General features: G+C 43.8%; 1 protein-coding gene across 1 annotated transcript; it reads right to left on the bottom strand.

Annotated features, from left to right (window-relative positions):
* Positions 1 to 1186: 1186 nt before the first annotated feature.
* Positions 1187 to 17618, bottom strand: rpap1 (RNA polymerase II associated protein 1). Its single transcript, XM_056426445.1, has 27 exons — positions 17535 to 17618; positions 16699 to 16901; positions 16393 to 16541; positions 16143 to 16235; positions 15837 to 16005; positions 15544 to 15708; positions 15171 to 15392; positions 12046 to 12161; positions 11845 to 11919; positions 11385 to 11486; positions 11116 to 11283; positions 10711 to 10893; positions 10126 to 10260; positions 9838 to 10008; positions 9502 to 9659; positions 9146 to 9316; positions 8558 to 8753; positions 8301 to 8410; positions 7944 to 8139; positions 7690 to 7836; positions 6882 to 7024; positions 5745 to 6177; positions 4946 to 5064; positions 4623 to 4854; positions 4306 to 4482; positions 3744 to 3800; positions 1187 to 1917 (listed from the first exon to the last, which is right to left on the bottom strand). Exons 2-27 carry the CDS (start codon positions 16895 to 16897, stop codon positions 1768 to 1770), a joined length of 4236 nt encoding a protein of 1411 aa, XP_056282420.1. The 5' UTR covers positions 16898 to 16901; positions 17535 to 17618; the 3' UTR covers positions 1187 to 1767.
* Between the last annotated feature and the right edge of the window lie 52 nt (positions 17619 to 17670).

Raw genomic sequence — 17670 nt, 5'->3', positions numbered from 1 at the left:
CCCTCCAAGAATATTTCTTAATTTGAAACTGGAAGAGTGGCGTAGAGGAGATTTTTACAGCTACAGTAAAATAATAAGGCGGCACTGAAAATTGACTTTTTAACTGGTTATGGTTATTACTCAAAACAAACTTGGAGTATTTATTATTTTTATTGTCTAAGCAGTGATATAACTTTCAACAGGTGAAGAAACTCCACAAAACGCCTTTAGCAACACGATGTGCTCTGCAAACCCAGAGTGAGTTTGACTTGGGATGTCCAGATGTTGTCTATTCTTTAAGCTGCACCGTTGCCAGTTGTTATAGACTAATGTCCGTGGTACTATAACAATTATTTTTTTCAATTATATAGCAAACCATCATGAGCAGTGGTCCCCAAACTAAGGCCCGCCTCCACATTTGGCCCGGCCCCCTGAACAATACCAGACGCATTATGATTTTTTTTTTCAGTCTGGCCACGCAAATCCTACACTTTTTTCTGTGAAGATCCCAGAAAGGGTTATTAATATTTGGTTATGTGTGGCTTTCTGGAAAACAATAAATGTTTACATTTAGGCACCCCTGAGATCGTCACACTTTTTCTGTTACAAACTGACCCCGGCCATCAGAGAAGGGACAAGTTATGTGGCCCTCACAGGAAAAAGTTAGTGGACCCCTGATCATGAGCATGAAAAGGACAGAAGAGAAAGGTCAGATGGAAATACTGCAAATCAAAAGTTTGTGGATTTTTTCTTTTCCCGCAGGAGCTTGTAGCCCTCAAATAGAAAGTTTATTTTAAAAAAAAATTTAAATCACCAAAAAGGTATTCTGGTAAATCAGAGTATTTATAATGTGTAAAAGTCAAACTAAATATTGTCCTCCTCAAGTTATATCTAAAAAAATAACAAAATCCAAGTGGAATACGATAAGTACTGGTTACATGATCAGTTCATCGCGATGTGAAGTTAATGATGAACGGATTTAACGATGGCGACAGTTAGACGCTTCAATGTGAAAACAATAGCTTCTTATGTGAAGAACTTCAGAGTGTAATCGACACCGAGGGGGAACAAAGCTCATCTCAATATTCCCTCGCGTCCCAGGCTGGATGTGGATTTAATAGTGATAAAAAAAAAAAAGACGCTCCTACAAACTCTTTTATATGGGCTATAACTCCGAGCATTGTGATTGAAGAAAAACAACAACACAGACGCTTAAAAAAAAAGCAGTTTAATTCACACGAGACACTTTCTTGGAAAGAAGAACTTGTCTTTCCTCGGAGATGCCAACAACTATCCTGGACTGTTTCACAGACACCAACTTTGGAAAAGTGCTGGTGTTACAAGGAAATTACCAATTGCCGTATTTGACTGAGTCCAACCGGCGTTGACAAACATCATGCCGAGGCCTCAGCAGCCGACGCCTTTTGGCTCTTGCTTTTGTTTGATTTGGATTCTTCCCGTTTGCTCCCTGGAAAGGTTTACGAGCTGCACTTCATTTTCATTTGGTATTTAACCTTAGGGTTGACTTGTTGTTCAGGTTTAAGTGACCTGAGAAAACCAAAATGTTAACAGACTTGCAGATTACATACACACCGACAGTCCAAGTTTAGACTTAATTATGCTTGAAGCAAAGGCCTGGCCCAATCTCTCTCAGGTTGGGCTTCCTTTAAGATAAAAGGCGAGAATCTATTAGAATTTGAATGTCTCACTTTGCGTCCTTTCTTTTCCGGCATCTTCTTTGCGCGTCTCTCTCCCTCCGTATCGTCCCTCCTCCGCTCCCTGCCGCTTTCAATCTGCTTTGCCATCCCTGCTTTCCTGCAGTTTCAGGACACTCTCCAGACGTCTCTCCCTGATTGGAGGCAGTTGCTCATACAAATCAAAGCCAGACTCCGAGTGCTGTTGTGGGAGACGGAAGAGCAGCAGGTGGCTCCTCAACACCTGGAAATGAGAGAAAGAGCATGAGAAGAGCAGCAGAGGTTGAGGTTGTGGTTGCAAGGATTTCTGTGGGAAAATGGTGGAGTAGTCCAACTTATTTTAAATATATATATATATGATTAAAACATGAATATTGACAGTTTGATTCAGGTGGAACACTAAATGAGTTAGCAAGCCAGTAGAGAGGTCCAAACAGCCACTCGTCTGACTTTTGAGCCTCTGGAGACGAGGGCCACATGTTGAGAACACTGAGCAGGAAGTGCCTGAAATGCAATGAAGAGTCAAAATAATGTCACGAGGATTGATGGCCGTAGTATTCATCATCACACCGCGGCCTCTTCGCCCCGACCGACACCTCAACGGAGAGGTGTCGGCCGACAGCCCATCAGAGGGAAAGCGGGGAAGACGGCGAGGTGAACCGGGTCACGTGAAGAGAACTCCAGTTGATGACAACCATGCTCGTTATTGTAACTGCAATAAAACCTCCACGAGTAAAAAGCCAATATCTTATCAATGTACATGCTAAACTAGAACGGGCACTCGGTAGAGCGCATACCTTCGCCGCAGCCACTTTTTGGGTACTTGGCATGAGAGTGTGGGGAGCTTGATGTCATGTGAACACTTTGGCATTAGTTGCATGCCAATTGGATAAGAATTGACCGCGCTATGGTAAAAAGAAGATTTTGACCTTTTTATGACCTTGACCTTGACCTTTGACCCGATCGATCCCAAAATCTAATCAAATGGTCCCCGGATAATAACCAATCATCCCACCAAATTTCATGCGATTCGGTTTAATAATTTTTGAGTTATGCGTATAACACACACACACACACAAATAAATAAATGAATACACAGCAATCAAAAGATAACCTTCCGCAGAATGCGAAGGCAACAAGCATCATTTAAACGTTTAACCATGTAAACAAGATATATCTTAATCTGCTCCGTTGCCAGTCTCCCGTCCTCCACCGCCATGTTTTACATGAGCAGTGCGCTCGCTTCAACAACAGAACATTGTGTTACGGTCTGCTGGCTGAGAGGAAGCGGCTCGTCTCTCTCGACCAGCAGAGGAACCGACAGATACTGATGTCTCTGTTCTTTACTCTTATTATATTAGAATGTTATTACATTATTTTACATTTGATAGTTTCAAGTGATATATTAATTGAATTGAATTATAATACGTTTGTATATAACTCAACAGCAGTTCAACGTGCTCTACATAAAACAAAAGACATTTAAACGAACAAGTCAGAGATCGGCCGGAAAACGGTTTCATTCTTTCGGTGCCAGAAAGCCTGAAATCCTGAAATCCATCTCACCAGATCTAGAAAGTGCATTTACAAAAGTCCACCATAGATTCCAGGTACTTACAGAACGAAATATCAGTTTTCTGACTGTGCAACTAAACAAGTGCCAGGCTGTGTTGGGTCTAACAGGAAGTCTGCTGCCACCAAGTGGTTCATTTCTTCCGAGCGGCTAACTTGGGAGGCAATGAGTTCGAAATACATCAGTGGATAGTGCTTTAAAGATTGAATATTCAAATTCACTATTGGCCAATTTTGACACACTTGTTGGTTATTCACTCGTAAACATAAGAATGTATTGTGGAAGATTTAAAAGAAGTGAAAAAACAGGAAGAAATAAATGTCCAGCGGCACAACAGTGGCGTGGACGGCGGTGAAGACGATGAGAAACAGACAGATCTGTCAAACAATGTGGCGAAAAAACAACATGGGAGGAGAGATGGAGCGTTGGTACGATCAATAAACACCGTGCAGCGTACACAAGACCAGAAGAGATGATTGCAAAAAATAAAGAAATACCTTATCGGTCAAGTAGTAAATCTTCCTCAGCATACTGTGTCGAGCTGCTTCAACCTCCTGGAAAAAGGATGAGAGGATCTAAGATCAAAGGCCTCATTGATGTCATAGCCTGGCAACAGTTGAAGTGTATATTTAATAAACCTGCATGCATAAATCATGCTTTGTGAATCGAGTAAATAAGTTAAAGTTGCTGAATGTGTTTCTTATTCTCTCGGTTTACCCCAAAACCTCACACACCATGATTGAAATCAATATTTTGGATCATGATCGAGCCAAGTGGGATGGCCCTTTGACAGTTAAATAATAATAATAATAATGTGAGTTTTGCAGATGCATGAAATCTGAACTATTTTGAGTCCAACGAGTTCATATTTAGTGCAAACAATGTGCATAAATCCTCATAAAAACACTCAAAACACCCAAATCCAACCTCCTATTCAGTGCAGCTGTGGCAGATTCTAGATCTGCTAAAGGTCCACATGTGTGGCAGCAGTTCTACTGTGGCTGACAGTGAAAAGGCCCAAAGCCTAATCTGTACATTAATAAATACACAGTGCTGTACCTGCGCTGCCGCGTCCTGAGAGAAGATGAAAGTGTTGACGTGAGACAAAGTGACCACGTATAAGACGGGACACCAGCGAGGCTTCAGGGTCCCCGTCACCAACGAGCGGAAGTAGAGGTGGAGGAGAGGGAGGGAGTCTTCAGGGGGGGAGGTGAACCGCTCGATAGGAATGGAGAGCTTCAAATCAAGTGACGGGAAAATAAAAACATGAATCCAAATTTATCATGAATTAATCATAGAATATTAGTCAAATGTAATCAAAACGACTCTCAAAGCACCACGAGTGAGAATAACAGCAGGAACATCTTCATCCTCACCTGAGCCAGGGTGACCCCCAGTGACCTCAGCATTCCCACGTGTTCTCCAAACACAGCCAGCCTCATGGTGGCGCTGTACCTCCTCTGCAAGGGTAAGAGCACCCAGCAGCCGAACAGCCGGTCCCCGAAGGACACGGCTTCGTACTGGGACAAGAGCGCCGTGTACAGGTCCTGGAAGGAAGCTAAACCGGGAGGAGGGACGTCTAGGTCCAGCGGGTCCAGCTTGGATCGCCTGGAAATGGAGACGATTTGGTTCAACTCGGCTCTCTGTGCTCAATTTAGCTTTTGTACGGCAAGAATCTGGATATCAAACATGTTGAGACCTGGTCAGCAGTCTGAACAGACCCCAGATCAGTTTCTGAACAGGCCTCTCCATGAACAGGTCACTGGAACACAGGAACACACAGGACAGGCGGGCCAGTTTGGCGACAGGTAGGATCACCTGCAACATGACACAAGATGCTGGAGGTTACAATAACACACACACACACACACACACACACACACACACACACACACAGAGATACACATATAATGTTATGTTGGCTGACAAAGACTCACGAGAAGAGAAGCTCGACAACCAGAGGAACAATATTAATGACTAGTATAAATTTATGAATATATTGGGCCTCATTTACCAATATCTTCTGGAGCTTGATCATAAATCTGTTCTTGAGTTAAATAGAGAGTAGAGCACATAAAGTTGATCATATTTGGTAATTGCAAATCAATAATCAAGGAAGAATGATGATAAATGATGATTAAATAAAAGTGTGTGAAAATAAATAAACCTATACAGTGGAGGTACAGGTTCTGCAGGAAGGGACTCCCAAACGAGTCATATGGATATCAAATAACGATGTAAATTACTCATTTAATGTGAGTGTAGTATTATTCTATATTAAAAGAGTATAATACTAGTTTTAAATAATGAAACTAAGTGTCTGGACACTCTGTTACTCCCTAAGAATAAATCCCAAATAAGAAAACATTGATACATTTCAGAGTCTTCATAGAGACTGCATAAGTGGGTTTTAAGCCGAATGTTTTTCTTATGAACGTTTGTTGATTGTGATAAAGGCAATAAACACAGAATGTAATGGACCCGACTTGTTTCCGTACCTTTAGTGCCTCCTCCCTCCAGACCTCCAGCAGCAGCACCCACTGCAGACAGTGGGTCACGGCCTGCAGAGCGCCATGCGGGAGGGCTTCCACCTCCAGGCCGCCGCCGTCGGACAGCCCCGTCCGCTCATACAGGCTGACAAGTGGGAGGAAAGGCCAATCGGATGGCACGGTGGGACCAGTGAGCTCCGGGAGGAGGTGGGCGCTGATCCAGGGCCCGCGGCCGAGGAGAGCGTCTCGGGACGTCAGAACGGAGGCCTCCAGGTGGGCCAGGTGAGTGAGGAAGCAGCCTCGGATGGACGGCAGCTGGACGCAGGCTTCTCTCAGGAGAGCGCCGACGGTCTGCAGGGAGGGAGAGGGCTGGTGGTGCGTTTCCTCTCGGAGTCTCAGCTCGCCCAGCTCGACAGCCTCAGGCCCTCCACTGTGGCCCTCTCTGGAAGGCGCGCGCACACGCGCACACGCACACACACACACACACACACACACACACACACACACACACACACACACACACACACACACACACACACACACACACACACACACACACACACACACACACACACACTGAGTGATACTGCCACAAAGAGGAAGCAAATAATGAGGAACATCACTGTTGGGAAAAATTGATATTTTACTGAATCCATCAAATTCCAAAGAAATGTTATTACCTTCGCATTGAAAATGCGGAAGGTTATGTTTTGATCGCCGTGTATTTATTTATTTATTTGTATGCGTGTTACTCGCATAACACAAAAAGTATTAAACCGAATCGCATGATATTTGGTGGGATGATTGGTTATTATCCAGGGAACATTTGATTAGATTTTAGGATCAATCGGGTCAAAGGTCAAGGTCATGAAAAGGTCAACATCTTCTTTTTATCATAGCACGGTCAATTTTTATCCAATTGGCATGCAACCAATGCCAACATTTTCATAATTCAATGCCCAATCTTGTGATATGCGAAGGTATGCGCTCTACCGAGTGCCCATTCTAGTTTTGAATATAATGTGATCTGTGAAATTGGATTCTATTTAGCCCCGTCAAACAAACTAAAAAGACTCGGTGTAGATTGTGTCGGCACCGACTGGCAATCCATTACAACTGGAAACGAGTAAAGTCGAGCCGACTTACGAGATGAAGTCTTTGTTGAAGATGATGGTGGAGAGCAGTTCGTGCCCCAGGTATTCACTGCCTGGTAACAACCATGGTAGCAGAACCAGCGCCACCTGGTGGTACAGTGAGGCGTGCTTGGCTACTTCTGGCTCAATGGAGACCTGAGAAAACACAACAGTGGTTGGTTCGGTGAACATTAGGATGTGTTGTTATGCAGTACTCACGAGGGGTGGATTTAGATTGTAACACGAGCTATCGCAAGCAGAAGATAGTGTTGCTGAAGGAAACAAAGCTTTAACCAGGGTTCTTACACGTTTTGACCAATGGATTTCCAGGACTTTTCCATGACTTTAAACCAAATTCCCATGAACAAACTGAAATCTCGGTCTACACATGAAAAATTTAGAACATGTTGCGTATTGCGCATTGTACGCCGGCTTATATTTTGAGCGTCTTTCTTTAAAAAACATATTCATTATTTCAAACTCGGCATAAATGAATATGTGATTCTAAAAAATGTCCATGACTTTTCCAAAACTTTTATAATTTAAGTTTTTTCCATGACTTTTCCAGGCCTGGAAATGACCATTTTAAAATTCCATGACTTTTCCAGGTTTTCCATGACCGTAGGAACCCTGTTTAACTGCATGATTTAGGTCAACACAATCATTGAATAGAATCAGAATCATGTATTGGTACATAAGTGTGTTGACATTCAAGGAACTTGAGTCGGTGAAAGGTACAGAACAATAAACATCGAATAAAACAATGAAACAACAGAATAATAACAATAACCATAGTGACATTGATCAAAGTTGGAGCGTACCAGTCTGTGTGCCAGCCGGAGAAGCAGGTAGAGGAGGTGGTGTTCATGACGGACGAGCCAGGCTCTGGTGTGAGACAGGGTGGGCGTCGCCTGACTGCAACCTCTCAGGTAACCAATCACAGGTTCTGCCAGGAGGAGGCCGTTGAACTGGGGGGGGGGGGGGGTCACACAATGCATGTATTGATGGCTCATTACTTTCTGTGCCAGTCATTGCATCGCGACAAAACCCTCGGAAGTTCTCTCTAAAGACGTACCTTGGAGCTGAGGCCTTTGTGGATGCCTGTGATGGTTTCCAGGAGAAGCCCGAGGGCTGTGAGAAGAGGGAAGGGGGAGCTCGGAGCAACCGGCCCCGGACGGCTCCTCCACCCTGGGCAGGCCAGACCAGGGAGGCTGGGAGTGGTTTCTGGGTCCTGATGACTGGCCTCGGCATTACACACCACTGAGGAAGACCTAGTGTGAAAAAGAAAATAATAACAGAAAGCGCTGTCAACAAAATTGATGTTTGAGCAAAACAAAAAGGCGAATGCCATCAGTTTTCATTATTTAGACATTATTATTCGACATGGAATAACGACAAGGACCCCACTGCTCCCACAGTCAGTCAGACATACTTTAGGTTCTTCATCAGGCCTTGAACCACATGGTGGGACAGCAGGGGGAGGAGAACCTCGGACGCCAGCCGCTCCAGTTCCTGAAGGGTCTCCACTGGCTTGAAACAGTTCTGAGGAAGAGAGTCATGTCGTTCATGGATTCAGAACTCAGTAAAGCCCAACGAGTTCAACCAGGTGAACTAGTTGAGAGATAACAATACACTTATATACTACAGGAAGTAGAACTTGATTGGTCCTAACGTGGCAGGAAGCAGTACCTGTCTGGAGAGCTGATGGTAGTACGCTTCTAGGTAGATCAAGTACGCTGGTATGACAGCCAGGCTGAGGTCTTTCTGAACTGGATTATCCAGGTTCTTCACAAAGCCCCTCAAATGTGCCAACAAGGACGGCTGCAACCCTGAGACATGACCCCAAGACACTGGAGGAGGAGGAGGGCACTCTTCCCCCTGAGAGCTGCAGTAAAACAGAGAGGGTTACGTGGATAGCAACTAACAAGCATTCTCATTGGCGATAATCTGTCAATTATTTTCTTTATTCATCGATCAGTTGTTTGGTCTTTAAAATCTCCGAAGATAGTGAGAGACGAAAGTCTTGACACCCTCAAAAGATATCACATTTGACTGTTGAAGAGGAATAAAGACACCAGAAAACATTCACGTTTAAGAAGCATGTCTGAGAGAAATTAACTTTTGTTTTCCTTTGAAAAATTACTCAAACCAATGCATCTATGATAAGTAATTGTAACTAATTGATCCATTTTTGCAGCTCTAAACTCGTCGATGAAAAAGGATCCAAATGTGTTGCGTGATGATTATTTTAAAAACCACTTTAATCCTCATCTGTACCTGACCATGCCAGCCTGGAGCTCCCGGTGGCAGCCAGCGGTGTGTGTGACCTGCGTGAGCAGAGAAAGCAGAGCCAGCACCCGCTGGAGCTGCAGAGGCCCCAGAGGATGGGAGAGGGCCACGGCCGTGTGCACCGACTGTAAGGTCTTCGCTAAGCTTGGATACAAGTCTCTGTGGAAACAGAAGAAAAAAAAACACTGTGAGAGAAGCGCAGCGCAGAGGATTACAGTGTCGAGCTAATCAGGAGAGTAATTATGAAACGGGTCTCGGGATTCGCCGTCTCTAATCGGGCTACTTAACACTCCTGAAGAGGGAGATCTCTGTCCCTGGTGGGGAGATTGAATGGGTCCACTTGCATGTATAGTGTGCAGGCCTGTCCATAGCCGGCCGCCACGGCCCACAGCCTGTAGGCCTCGGTGGTGGTCCTGAGGGCCTCGCTCGGTTCCAGCAGCAGCTCACCGGGCTCAGTGCTCAGCAGGCAAGGCAGACGCTCCTTCACGCCCAGAGAGTTTAACTGGAGACGGGGAGGCAAAGAATAATCTGTACAATAATATTACACCGAGCACAACTTTTCATATCGGCTGCATCCGTGTGGACACAGCTCATCTAGTTAGTATTAAATAAACCTCTCGACGCGGTCATTCTAATACATGTTAAAGCAATTAAACACAGAGGGCCATGACCCATTTTACCAGTCTGGCACAGGTGTGTCTGCCAGAGGTGGCCAACACCCTCAACAGCTTCATGGCGCTGGCCAGTGGGAGTCCGTAAACAGACTGAGGACTGGAGGAAGATGGCGCCGTCCAGGAAGCCGGAAGGAACTCCGACAACACCGTCTCCATCAAGCGAGGACATTCGAGCACCTGGGAGAGAAATGGAGTCAAACTAAATTCACAGGATAACAATAGAGGCAAACTGAACTAATTGGACTACAAGCATGTTTGACAAATTGTTGATTCAGTTGATGTCGTCGTCGTCACCTGGGTGGCAGATGAGGAAGAGTGCCTCGCGATGCGGGTCAAGATCTGCAGGACGTCCTGGACGACTCGGGGAGAAGGTCGGAACACCTCGAGGATGTAACGCAGCCTGGGGAGCAGTTTCATCTTCAACAGACCCTGAAACAGACACAATAAGCATTCAATCGTTATTTTAGTTTTTTCCAGAACTAAATGAATGACATAAAAACATTTAATGGAAGTCTCTCTGTTTGTATGGCCTCGATTTCCTTGACAATCGTTCATCGTATCGACTTGGCACTTGGTGTATTTCGGAGAACCGAAGGAAGTGAGGTTCTGAGTGGGAGCACCTGAGAACTACAGGACATATGTATTAGTCGTGAGTAACGGGAAGACTGGAGTGTATTAAGAGGGTCCTCTGTTAAACCGCCCAGCGGCATACTGGGTACAGCTTGTTAGCCGTTGCGCGATATATTAAATAAGGTGTTAATACCCATACTACCATACTATTTAGTATGCCAGAAAAAAAGATTGAGTATTGCCCAATAATAAATGCCAAAAACAACCATGATGTCCTCTGCATTCAGGAAACCAAGTAAACATGTTTACCTTGATCACATCCTGCCTGGCCACATCATGATCACTCTTCCTCTCCTCCTTCTCCTTCGCCGTAAACTTCATATTTTCGGGCAGCCCAGCATCCTCCTCTTCTTCCTCTTCCTCCTGAGCGGACGGCAGCAGCGGGAAGGAGGCAAGGCCGCGAAACCAAGAGAAGGTGCAGTCCAAACACTCCTGAGAGGGCACACAATGTATATTTGAACATGAGGGACAACACATTGGGATTTAGATACTCTTATAGATAAACATTAAACCAAAGTGTATTATTTCTTCTACAAATCAAGTTGTTTTCGGTTCCGAGACATATTTTGTGATAACTGGTCAATGTTACTGGGATTCTTTTGCCAACTTTATTATTCTTTCCAGATCAAATGGCAATTTTATGGATCGTCTTACTTCATCTTCTTCACACACAAGGAGGGCTTTCAGTGCATGCACAGCGGCAGACATGACTCCCTCCACGCCGTCGTCCAGTGCGAAGCGGAGCAGGAAGAGCAGGCCGGCGTCGAGCAGAGTGGACACCACCCTGCCCTTCAGGGCTGACGAGTACTCCCCAACACGTGCCTACAGGGGATGGAAATCCACCACTGGAGTGAATATAGACATGTGCCTCTGCAGCGACACTGTGTGTGTGTGTGTGGGTGTGTGTGTGTTTGTTTATGTACCTTTGAGAGGATGTTGGACAGAGTGCCGAGAGCCAGACTCCTCTGCTGGATGAGCTGACTCCGAGACAGCAGGAATAGTTCCTGCAGGGAGTAACCTGCCCGCTGCAGAGCAATCATCAATGTTAGGAGTAAAATCATCTTAACGCTAAAGACCTGGAGCCTCGTCTAAAACGCTAACTTTGAGATCTATCTGGTTTTTAGCCTCGCAATGATGCTTCACTTTTTTTTTACCGCTGTCATAGAAAGTAGCATAACAATCTGTCAAGAAGTTTAGTGAAAAGGACTTTTTTGGGATCCATTTACAAAAACAGATCCAAGCTAAACACTGACAGGAAATGAAAGAGACTGTTCCGGGATGGGCCACCATCATGATATTTCAAATTACAGGTAATGTTTAGAATTAATCAAAAATGTGACTTTGTCATCAGCTGGTGCTGCTCCTGTGCTAATTGCAAAGAACTCGTGAAGAATGTGTGGGCAGATCCTCAGTGGAAGGAACCACGGTCCCCGCAAAGTCAAACCGAGCCTGCATGGCCTGTCAGTACACAGAACCACAGTCGACTCAATGCAGAAATACTAAATGTAATGGAAGCTTTAGGTTGAAATTGATTTTTTTTAAAGTCCTCTGCTGGTGTCATAAGAACCAGGGAGGTGTCCTTACCTCCTTGGTTCCTTTCCTTTTGGGTGCAGGCAAGTCTCTCATCCACTCCAGCTTCTCTGGCTCCAGCTTATCCATGTGGACCCACTCTTTCTGAGGCTTCAGCAGCAGGTCCATCTCTGAATTCACACACACATGAGGGTAAAAGCGAGAGTCGTAACTATGTATGATTTCATCTAATAATTGGTACAACTGCTGTCTGTCTGCCAGCACAGATACGGTCCCAACTCCATGTGTCACAGGTCACAGCGGCAAACACAAAGTACTCCTGCACTCACTGGCCTCAGCACCGCTCCTTCCCACGGCAATGATTAATGATGCTTTGGAAGGAGCTGAGGCAACATCTTGCTATTTATTCTCAACCCTAGAACAAGGGTTATTTTCTCTAAAAAGGGAGGTAGACAAGGCAATAAATCATCTCCGCGAAGAAAAAAGTAAATCGCCTTGACATGCGTCTTCAGAAAGGTCCTTGAGACCAGAACAACAACGCTTTTAAAATAAATCGATGCAGTTGTTGAGTGGTGTGCATGTTGCCTTCTACTCATCTAATACATCATCTTTGACCAAAATAACAGAATGACCAAACCAGCTCGCTTCAGAACACATTTTGGGAAATTGTTGGTATCCAGATGTGCAAAAATCTGTCTTCATACGATCCATTAGCAAAACTCTCATCAGGGCGGTGAGTTCACGTTGAATGGTCTGCAGTAACTTAATTGCAGAGTGGCTACTTCTGGCTCAGTCTGTTCCTCCTGCTAATCAATAAAAGTGAAGTCAGTGTTCAGCATTATGTCGGGGCTTTAGCCTTGTGGCAGAAGCGTTGCACATTGATTATACGATTTAGAGAATGGAGAGAAGAGAGTGAAGGGAAGAGAAGTGAGTGAGGAACATTAACCCTTTTATATTTACTAATTTACCCTTGAGGTCAATATGACCTTTACTATTAAAATCTCCAGAAAATATTTATAATTAATATTGTTTTCAAAAGTTTTAAGCTTTATGTTTTTGTGTTTGTGTTTTCCCGAGAGTTAAAAAGAATTAAACATTGAATTTGAAAATTGAAATTGACCCGAAGGCGACAGGAGGGTTAAATATTGAATCGGGTCAAAATGACCCGAAGGCAACACAAGGGTTAAGAGAGGGATGAAGGCAGGGATGGAGGCAGACACACAGGTGGGATGACCACTGATCAAAATATTTTGGATAATCTCAGCAACAAGGTTACAATTAAAGATGGTGAAAGAATAATTCAGGTCCTTAATTTAAAATACTCCACGACAAGTAACATGTTTATAATTAATTAAAGGTATTATCAGCTAAATTTGCTGAAAAGTATCCAAAGTTAAAAGTACTCATGCTGAAAAACTGTCGCTGTCAGTGTTTTATAATTTATTATATAAGATGCGTCTGTATTCATGTTACGGCTGCATCGTGTGTACGGTGCATTTTCCTGCTGCAGACGTTTACGGTTGTGAAACTTCAACTTCCTATATATATACACTGATGTTCGGTAGTTTAATCTACAGCGATGCATCATTGTCTACAACATCCTCATGTATTTGTAGCGACGCCGTTCTCCGAGAACCACGTATCCCTAATGAGCTCAGACAAACAGCCCTGTTTAGCCATGCAAGAGGGTTATGTAATATATATATATATATATATATATATAATATATATATATCCATATACAAGTATATATGTATATAAACGAGGGCTGTCAATCGATAAAAAAAATGTAACTAATTAATCGCACATTTTGAAATTCATTAATCGCGATTAAAAGGTTTTTTTTCTTCTTTTTAAAGACAAAACTTCACACAGAGCTGTGTTTTCAAAGAGGCTCCTACATATAAAGTGCCAGCGAGGTATTTAATATTGTGGATGATAAATTGTTTCTTCAGTGAAACATCCAGATTAGTAAGAAGAAGTATATTGAGACCCCATTGGTCCTGTCATCTTTAACACTGAACAGCAGAACCAGTGGCCTTGGTAACTGACTGACATTCACATATGTCACGTTAACCCTCTGGAGGCTGGGGGCATTTTACATCCTAAGGGGCATTTTATACATTTTACAAAAAATGTAAATTCACCTTTTAATGGCGTTTTCACATGACACATCCCCACGTGTTCTACATCAAACATTCCAGAACAATCTTAGCTCTATTCAATGAGCCTCATTGTCCTCGCGCCGTGTTCTCTGGTTCTTTGACTGACAGGCTGCTATAGAGCCTACCCTGAGGTGGGAGGTCCTTTGTGATTTACTGAGTGTTCATTGGTTGTTTTTTCCCCAAAATGTTGACAGACAAACGGATTGACCAATCACGGTGAAGGTTTCGTGTGTCGAGTTCTTTCCGCGCCGCGTCCCCCGACATGTCGCCCCTCCGTTCCTCTGTGTATCAGAGGGGGAGACGGGAGGAAGGAGGAGCAGGAGGAAACCCGACTGATTCATCCACGAGTTAAACTGATTTATGCTCCTTATTTTCGCGGAGAAATAATTGTTTTAAAAACGGAAACAGTGTTAAACCGTACTGCCGCGGTTTGACACTCAGAGTGTAAAAACTTCAACGAACACTGGAAGTAAACAAAGTTGCGTTAATTGCGTTAAAATATTTTAGTGCGTTAACGCGGCCAAATTAATCGCATAGATTAACGCGTTAATGCTGACAGCCCTAATATATATATATATATTTTCAACCCATATAAGGACACTTCAGACTATCATAAGCATCCACATTCTAAGTCGATATATTTGGAGGTACATGGTTTCCAGTGGAGAACAATATTGTGAGAAATTGTAATCTGAAAAGTAACTACAGCTGTCAGATGTATGCAGTGGAGTCAAAAGTACAATATTTACCTCTGAGATGTAGTTGAGTAGAAGTATACACTTGCATAATATGTAAATATTCAAATAAAGTACCTCAAATTTGTCATTTAATTCAGTACTTGAGTAAATGTACTTTGTTACATTCCACATCTGAAATGTAAACAAGTCTAAGGAGGCAAGAAGCATAGTCATCACCAGAACTGTGATGCTATGGATGTCTTTATATCTCCAGCAGAGACCAGGAACAACGGACAAGGTAGAGCTGATGAAGAGGTTGCTATTAAATCCATCGTACCTGTCGCTGCAGGTGGCGGTGGCTGCTCCTCCTCTCTTTCCATCTCTACTTCTCGGGGTTTCTGAGAAGGCACAGCAGCACCAGAGGAGACCGACTGTCCGCTCATATTTTCAAGAGGAAAATCCTCCTGGCTGCTTTTGCCCCGGGGTTGTTTGGCTGCGGAGGCGGAGGACGGGACACTCTGGGCTTTGCGAGATCGAACAAAGTCCACTAGTCTAGGATCTGGGAAGAAGAAATAATTGTGTTATATACAGTGGGACCAAAACTATGTACTTTACTAGTTTTAATTCAAGCTCAACACATATCATCAGGTCTTCATGTCAATATATATTAAATATGAATTCACCTCCATGTGAACAACATGATTGCCTACCGAGCTGACATAAGAGCTTCTTCTGCTCCTGTAGTATCTCAGACTGAGACATGGCCTGCAGCTTGGCTTGGTTCTCCCTGTGGATCCTCATCGGTTCTCCTGAGCTACCTGAGGCCCCGAGCCCCTGACCAGACAGCCGGCTGAGACATGAAACTGCAGTTGGCTCTGGTGAGTGGAGAGGAGAGGGAGAGAAAGACAAAGGGAGATACAACAGAATGTGAAGAGGGGGGGTCTGTGGAGCAAAATACCACAGACCAATTCCCAAATACAAAAGTTGTGAAATAATGACTCACGATCATCTGTATCCATGTTGGTCTCAGGTGGCAGGTTCTGCTCTCTGTGCTCAGGTGTGTGAGCAGCTTCAGGTGCACAATGTAACGGTGTCTTTCCTTCCTTTAGTCTCTGAGCTGCTATCTGACGTGCAAAGATACTCCTCTTTCCAACAGTGGAAGACGGTGGCGCCTGGACGTAAAGATGAATGGACTTAAAAATCCAGTTGAATGACATTTATTGTTGCGATACAATGAGAGTATGGACACACAGCTTGAATATAGAATGTTCGTAAGTTTAAAGTATTTTTAAATAATAACGTTTCTTACCTGACTGCTGGTCTCTGAACGGTGCATTGCTTTAGGGAAAGCCATGCCTGTAAAATCTGGTAGAGATATTGGAGTAGAGCTGATGTCCCTCTCCTTAAAATAAGAGAGATGTTACAGCTCCACTGATGAAATAATAAATACAAACTGTCAATGATGTCAAGCGTAACAAGATGCCACCAAACTTGGAAAAAGTCTGCTCAACACACTAGATGCATGTATACTTGGAGAGGTTCTTACAACAGGTACTTACAACTATTCTGGAGAGAACAGCGCTGACATGCATGTCGTGCTGGTCCAGCCTCTCCCCAGCATCCTCATCCTCGAAAGTAACATGACCGGCTTTGAATCGAGACTTCTTAGGAGGGGCTGGCGTCAGAGACGGGAGTTGGTCAGGAAGATCTGGAGGAAACATAAAAGATATGAAATAATCTTACATATATATGATCGATTGTGTACATCATGCTTTTTTAGGTACCAGCGTAAACTCACAACATGTCAACTGTCGATGCGTTTTTAATCTCAATAAATAAAAGAACAAAACAGACACATCTCTTACCTTCTATTGTGACGACATCCCTCTGTCTTCCTTCAGTCTCTCTGTTATGTTCCCCTCCTTCTTCTCCTCCAGCCTCGCCTCTCCTCTTGTCAGGTCTGCGGATCACATTGGCAGCGGCAGGTTCACCGGAGGCCAGAAACTTCTCCTGCTCTCTCAGGAGGTCTGCCTCACAGTCTGATGGTTTGGGACGCTGCAACATCCCTCTGAAAGGACACAAGAACATATGAAATGCATCGCCACTGTTGGGTCTAGATCCACACCACCCATCCTCAGCCCTGACTTCACGGAGAAACGTTAGACAACAGACTATTGAAGTGAAAGGTGCTGATTCAAGAAACCCAAAGCTGGAGTTTTCCCTCAGAAACAACTGCGAGCCCCTGTTGACAGATTTAAATAATATGGGTTTTTTTCTGAACAGAAAGAAGGCCATTTTAATTTAATAAAATAAAATAATGTAAACGTTAACTCTTGAGTAATGTTGATTCAGTTAGATGCTGCACTTCAGTTAGCTTTGCTAAGCTTAAGGCGAACAAACGTTATCTGTGAGTGTAAGAAAGGGCAGACAGCAACACGCGGTCACTAATAAACCAAATAAATGTCACATGTCTAACGTCCACTATGAACACATTAGCTGTTTCTTTAACATCAGATAAGTTTACATTCGACCCGATGGACTAGTTCAACCCAGTTAGTTAGCTGTCGTTAGCTTAACGTTAGCTTGAAACGTCAAACCCTATTCAGCTGAAGGTAAAATTACCCAACATAAAACCAAACTGTGTCGTTACAATGTGGCCGTATGTGTTGTTTTAAAATATGTCACAACTGTGTTGTCTAACCTTCAGTTAACACTAAGTGTTGGGTCCGTGTTTCCAGCGTGATACACAACTCTCGGATGACCACACGGAAGATTTTTAATGTGACACCAAACTCCTCCTTCATAATAAAAGCACCCGAAAAAAACAGAAAGGAACG

This window comes from Pseudoliparis swirei, chromosome 11 (assembly GCF_029220125.1).
Source record: "Pseudoliparis swirei isolate HS2019 ecotype Mariana Trench chromosome 11, NWPU_hadal_v1, whole genome shotgun sequence".
In the NCBI taxonomy this organism is placed as follows: Eukaryota; Metazoa; Chordata; class Actinopteri; order Perciformes; family Liparidae; genus Pseudoliparis; species Pseudoliparis swirei.
This window is presented reverse-complemented; position numbering and strand designations above follow the sequence as displayed.